Raw genomic sequence first — 6042 nt, 5'->3', positions numbered from 1 at the left:
TGAAGTCAGAATCCATGTCAGTGGGGAAAAAAAACAGAGGAGAAAAATATACGAACATTTTTGGTATCACGAGCGATTGCAACTTGTGAGTGAATAAAAGTGCATCAAGAACATAATTTTTTTATTCCCATCATTAATAATCGGAGTAAAATACACGTTAGACCAATCTGTGTTTCGTAATCGAGAAGAAGATATCATGCCTGACGAAGAGAAAGGTAAGGTACTAATGGGGGAAAAAATGTTCATGTTTGCAGGGAAATTGCACTCCTCCTAGGATGCATTATGTACACGTGAAATAATTGTGATATAATTTCACCAGTCGAGGAATTGACAAAACAGAAGTATCGCAGGCGGACATGGGATGAAATGAAAAAAAATGGTGTTGGCCATAATCCAGCGAGTGATCGCCGTCACAGACGAATGCCAAGGCTTCCAAAATTTGTAGGTGCAGAGGATGCAGCTAAACGTTTGGCTGATCTGGCTGAGTTTAAAAATGCCAAAGTCATAAAATTAAATCCAGACGAGCCACAGGAGCCAGTCAGACTGATGGCACTGAAGGCTGGCAAGGAGATACTCATCCCAATTCCACGATTGAAGTCAGGGTTATTTCTACACGTGACACCACCTGAGAACCAAGAGGAGATTGACAGCAAGATATTCACGTCAAAACAGGAGTTGGTGAAGCATGGCAAACCTCTGGGGCTGGATGCTGACATCAAGGTGGATTTGGTAGTGATGGGAACACTTTGTGTCAATCGTCTGGGGCACAGGATTGGAAAGGGCGAGGGATTCTCTGATCTCGAATTCGCCATGATGATGAGGATGGGGGCAATTAATCAAAACACTGTTGTCGTCACGACAGTCCATGACTGTCAGATCGTCGACGATTTGCCACCTGGATTGGTTGAGAAACATGATGTACCTGTGGATATTATTGTCACACCTACGCAGACGATTTTCGTTACTGAGAGGCTGAGAAAACCTGATGAAATTTTTTGGGATATATTGACAATGAGAAGGATCAAGTCTATGCAGATACTGCAGCAGCTTAAAGAAATGGACGAGAAGTAAATATCACGTGTCGATTTGTCGAGTATTCCATTACTTATTAATATTGTTTGAACAGGGAGGGAAAGGAGATAACTCTGAAACCAGACGATCCCAACCATTCCCAGAGGTGGAAGAGATACGACAGCAATTCTTCAAGGAAACGACGAGAGAAGGCACCATCAAAATCCTCTTCACAAGACAATCACCAAGATCTCGACCAAGAGGAAAACAAGAATAGAGAGAGTGAGAATGGAAAGAGTCGTCCAGCGAGAAAACGTCGGACAAAGTCGAAAAAAAATGATAAAACTGATTCTCCAGAAGATGAGGTGATCTATTAATTAAATCAACTCAATAATATTTATTAATCCGGCTTTATTATCAGAAATAATTGATGAATAGTTAATTTTTAGCAGAACAATGAGAAACCAGAAAAATCACAGCGTCCTAAAAAAGGGAAATACAAACCAAGGTCAGGCATTGATTTTTCCCTGAAACTTTCGAATATTGGTTCGGACGTGAGAGTTCGTGATTTAAAAAATGCCCTGATAGAGCGTGGAGTCAGGCCAACAGATATAACATGGTGTGGATATCGTGGATTCTGCTACCTTCATTTTGGTAAATTGAGAAATAAGAATTCAGTGCCAAATGAACCAGTCCAGGTTGACTCGATTGTTGCTAATTTACAACAATTGCGTGTTGGTGAGGAATCAAAGAATACAAACGATGAATACATTATTGTTGAGCCTGCCAAACCCATAACTAGGATTGAAATAACTGACGTTACTGCCGTTTAACTGTCAATCTAACATTTTTTCCCCCTTTCTGAAATAATATTCTTTCGTTAATTCAACATGTACGCGTAAGTTAGCTTTTCGTCAATGCTAGAGTCGTATAAAATGACTGAAAATTATGCTTGACTTATGAATAACTAGGGTCTTCCGAGTTTGATCATTTTGAGATTGAGCTCTTTGAAATGTCAAACAATTCGAATAACATTTAATTTTCATTTATCAATGTTGCTTACGTTACAACGTTGCCTAAGCCGTTGACCTATATATATAAATATTTTTTTTGGTCTCTATTTTCACAATCAGAGTTGAAAAAATGATGATTAGCGTGCTGTAATGCTCAATTAATCAGATTAATAACAAAAAGAGTTGATGAAATATTGTGAAATCTATTTTTTGAGGAATAAAAATATTTTAAAACAAATATTGCTCTCTTGAAGACAATTGAAAATTCTCGATAAATTATATAAACTGAGAGTATAAAATATAATTTATGTTATATAACTGCGGGTTATTCCGTCTGCCACTTGTCGTGTTGCATTAGTTATTTTAATTCGAATTGAATTTTTAGGACGAATACCCGTAATTTGTGATATTAACATACATAATTTCATGCGTTTTTTTTCTCTCTCTTTCTCGCTCTCTCTCTCGCGCGCGTTTTATTTTAAAAATTGTAAGGATTTTTTATCACAATCATCAGTGACACATAGTAATTCTGTGTTACCATACGATAATTACAATTTGTATTTAAGATATAAAGTTAACACAGTCACTCGATGTGATAACAAAACACATATACTCCATCCTTCCATTATTTTGTGCCTATTTTATATGTTCCAATGCAATAAAGCATTTATACTTTCATTCAACAAATGGACTCATTATCAAAAGGACTTTATTAAATTTAAGAAAAAATTCACTCACACTTGAAGATTTCTCTCAATTCTCCAGATAAGAATTTTTAAATGTGCCTCAACTACAAAATCGTTATCATTAAATAGAGTATATACACAGCTTTTGCTTTTCAAAGATCAAAAATACATTGACAGCTACGATTTTGGTTTTAAGAGGTAGACGATTCTGGGGTGACATCAATATAGTCAATATCCAGCGAATGGGCCTGTTCGTTTTGTTTATTTTTACGTGAAGACACATATTCCAGACGAGAGCGGAGACTTAGACGATTTATGCGGTGTCTGTCGACATCAGTCTCTCTGTAATTGGCCATTTTATTTTTTCAAATTCTCCCCACAAGTTTGCTAACATAATAGAGGAAAATTACCTGAGTTTGGTTTCAGCATGCGCCATAGCTCGCCTGAGCTCCTCTTCCCACTCAGCCTCTTTCATCTCCCTCTCTCTGCGCTCAATTTCTCGTTCCCTATTGTAAATTAAATATTCAGGTATAAAGGCAAGTTTAATTGAATCAATTCCATTCGACAAACTCGAGTCAGTCTGTTCAGTGATTTCCTGACACCTCAGTGATCGCTGTTTGGCCAGTCTCTTTTTTTTCTTGTGAAGAGGTCTGGTCTCGATGATCATCTCTTCGAGCTCGAAGGTTGGATCGCAATTGAGGTGATCCTTGGATGGTGTGAATACAGGTTTCACTTGCTTTTTCAGAATCTCATCGAAATCGAAGGCAAGCATGGCATCGGTCTTCTGAAGAGCCTCTAAAGTGGTCAGACGATTCTTAGGATCGAATGTGAGGAGAGACTCCAACAGATCAACAGTGGTTTTGCTCCAGTTTGATGGGGGCATTGGTCTGCCATCCTAAAAATATTTTTTTCTTCTAAAAAATTGTCAGAAATCGACATCAATTCACACGTACATCCAAGCGACAAGTGTCAATTTAGAGCTGACCCAATTCCACGTTTTATTTCTCTCTTTATTTATGGCTCGACTCCTCTGATGGATGGAATAGGGCTGTGATAAATAGAAATTCCTCACCTGCATGATGCGAAGGGCTTCGGAGTGCGTGGTATGTGCGAGTACGTGAAAAGGTCTTACTCCTTCGAGGGTTTCCCATGCAAGAACCCCAAGACTCCACCAATCCACTGAGTAATCATATCCGAAAACTCCAGAACTACCGCACGTGCACATGAAGATTTCTGGAGCTGTTGGTTAAACGAGAATATAAATTCTTTCTTTTTTTACCGGTAGCCGACGAATATTCCGTGAACTCTCACCTATGTAGGGCCTCGTTCCTGATACCGAAGTCGCCAATTGATTTTCCTCCAGAGTCGTTGCCACATTGAAATCCGTAACGTGTGCATGCCCTTCAGTACCAACAAGTCACATTTAAAATAAATCCCCCTGACATTAATGAAAACACCCACCTTCCTCGTCCAACAATATATTATCCGGTTTCAAGTCCCTGTGAACAATTCTCTTGCTCCTGAGGTAATCCAGGGCCAGGCCAATCTCAGCAATGAAGAGAATGATACTTGACTCTGAGAAATGAACTTTCTTCTGAATGTGATACCTCAGGTCGCCCCCCAGTAGTAAATCCGACACCATGAATAAGTCTTCCTCATCTAGAACCCCAGGAATTACGTAATATATGCGAGGAGGTGGGAGTCTGATAAATATTTCCCTACCTTGAAAACTAAACCAGAGATTGGCTAGGAAGGGGTGTTCTAATTTAGACAGAATCTCAACTTCACGAAGAACATTTCTAAGTGCACCTCTCTCAACGCACTCTGTTTTACGGACGTATTTCATCGCGTACATTTGCCCCGATTTACCTCGTTTCTCCACAATGCAGACTTTACCGAAACTTCCTTTGCCGATCGCTCGGAGAATTTGAAAGTGATCGAAATTAACTGCAAGAGATATATTCCGATTCCACAATAACACAGCTCAATATTTGAATAAACTTATTTATTTAGTGGAAATTAATGCCATTGCGCGTTATATAAAATAAAATTTGAACAGCTCTCACCCTCTTCCCCAGGTCCTGGAAAGCTCCTGGAGTGACTTCCACCCATGGTAGCTGATGGCTTTCGTGCGTTTGCCAATAACAACGTACCAGACGTGAATCGATGAACGTCATTCCCCCGACACATGAACTTTTCGCATTATCTCGGTATTAATACAATTGACATGTCAATTAAAAGCATGATACACCGTGGGTTGTCTGTGCCTCAAAGAAGTAGGACTCACTCACTGAGTACCAAGAAAATCCACCATATATACAGACGGAGCATTATTGACGTTTGCTCGCACCATTTTTTTTACACAATTATATAAAAAACAGTGGAAAAACAATGAAAGAAATTAATTGACAGGGGATTGTTGTTGGTGGAGGTTGAGGGCCTCCTCGGAACACTCCTCGCCTCGGCGCAACCAATTCACGAGTCTGCGTCCTACAATTGCATTCATAAACATTCAAAATGAATGTAATACAAGTACGGATATGCGACTGCGCAAATTCCTTCTGGGAATGTCCATTTGCGCAAGAAAATGGAGGAGGTATTCACGGGAATTTGAAAATTCAAAATTTTTGAAAAAATATCAGAGTAGCATGAAAATCGAGAAGGTATTTGCGGAAATTTGAAAATTCAAAATTTTTTAAAAAATATCAGGGGAGCATGAAAATCGAGGACGTATTCCAAAGAGGTTTACGTAAGTAGAGTACTGCACCCCAAGAGAGGAAGTCGATAGGGTGAATTTTATTTTCTGCTGTACGAATGCTTTTTGTTTTTCATTTATTTAACTGAAATTTAGCCGACTGTAGCACGTACGGAAGGGGGAAACCACATCTCATGGAATTTCAATGGAAAAAATTATTCAATATGTTGAAGATATACCACTAATGAATTTATAGTTTTAAATGAAAACGTTGTCCTAGCGGTAACGTGCTCGACTGGCATGCCGGCGGCCCGGGTTCAATCCCGGCATCATTCATTTTTTTTTTATTTAAATAATTCCAATTTTTTTTTTTTGTTGATGGCAAATCAATCGAAATATTGTTTAAAAACTGAATATTTGATAATCGAGAAGATATGCAATGAAATTGAACAATTTGACATTTTTAAAAACGAAAGTTTTTCAATATATATACTACAAATGAAATTTTATTATTGTAATAGCGCGTTGGCCTAGCGGTAACGTGCTCGGCTAGCACGCCGACGGCCCGGGTTCGATCCCGCCGTCATTCATTTTTTTTTTTAAATAATTCCAATTTTTTCTTTAGGTAGGTATTCAC

The 6042-nt window shown here is 38.6% G+C and overlaps 2 protein-coding genes across 3 annotated transcripts; one reads left to right on the top strand and one right to left on the bottom strand.

The window, feature by feature from the left end:
• On the top strand, window positions 1-2707 carry lost (methenyltetrahydrofolate synthase domain-containing protein lost). 2 transcript variants are annotated; one of them, XM_011314059.1, is made up of 4 exons: window positions 1-215; window positions 320-1067; window positions 1127-1376; window positions 1464-2707. In XM_011314059.1, the coding sequence occupies exons 1-4, from the start codon at window positions 197-199 to the stop codon at window positions 1842-1844; spliced, it is 1398 nt and encodes a 465-aa protein (XP_011312361.1). In that variant the 5' UTR covers window positions 1-196; the 3' UTR covers window positions 1845-2707. The 2 variants fall into 2 exon arrangements, with proteins under 2 accessions (XP_011312361.1, XP_011312360.1); XM_011314058.1 differs by having other exon boundaries at window positions 1461-2707.
• A 139-nt stretch (window positions 2708-2846) lies between these two features.
• LOC105272134 (serine/threonine-protein kinase 32A) lies at window positions 2847-5173 on the bottom strand. The gene is made up of 7 exons (XM_011314057.1): window positions 4777-5173; window positions 4433-4657; window positions 4172-4369; window positions 4022-4111; window positions 3783-3949; window positions 3121-3605; window positions 2847-3052 (listed from the first exon to the last, which is right to left on the bottom strand). Exons 1-7 carry the CDS (start codon window positions 4898-4900, stop codon window positions 2902-2904), a joined length of 1440 nt encoding a protein of 479 aa, XP_011312359.1. The 5' UTR covers window positions 4901-5173; the 3' UTR covers window positions 2847-2901.
• Window positions 5174-6042: the final 869 nt, after the last annotated feature.

The sequence above is a fragment of the Fopius arisanus genome, unplaced genomic scaffold (genome assembly GCF_000806365.1).
Source record: "Fopius arisanus strain USDA-PBARC FA_bdor unplaced genomic scaffold, ASM80636v1 scaffold00143, whole genome shotgun sequence".
NCBI lineage: Eukaryota > Metazoa > Arthropoda > Insecta > Hymenoptera > Braconidae > Fopius > Fopius arisanus.
The sequence above is the reverse complement of the archived record's forward strand: the minus strand, read 5'-3'. Positions and strand labels throughout refer to the sequence as shown.

What these genes read in the sequence shown, in the direction of transcription:
- lost (XM_011314058.1), top strand. An exon ending in CTTAAAGAAATGGACGAGAA is followed by an intron (nt 1,068 to 1,126) that starts GTAAATATCACG and finishes TTGTTTGAACAG; the next exon opens with GGAGGGAAAGGAGATAACTC. An exon ending in CTGATTCTCCAGAAGATGAG is followed by an intron (nt 1,377 to 1,460) that starts GTGATCTATTAA and finishes GTTAATTTTTAG; the next exon opens with CAGAACAATGAGAAACCAGA.
- LOC105272134 (XM_011314057.1), bottom strand. Translation starts at nt 4,900, where the DNA reads ATGTGTCGGGGGAATGACGTTCATCGATTCACGTCTGGTACGTTGTTA. An exon ending in TCTCTGGTTTAGTTTTCAAG is followed by an intron (nt 4,370 to 4,432) that starts GTAGGGAAATAT and finishes CTGGGGTTCTAG; the next exon opens with ATGAGGAAGACTTATTCATG. An exon ending in AAGCCCTTCGCATCATGCAG is followed by an intron (nt 3,606 to 3,782) that starts GTGAGGAATTTC and finishes AAATATTTTTAG; the next exon opens with GATGGCAGACCAATGCCCCC.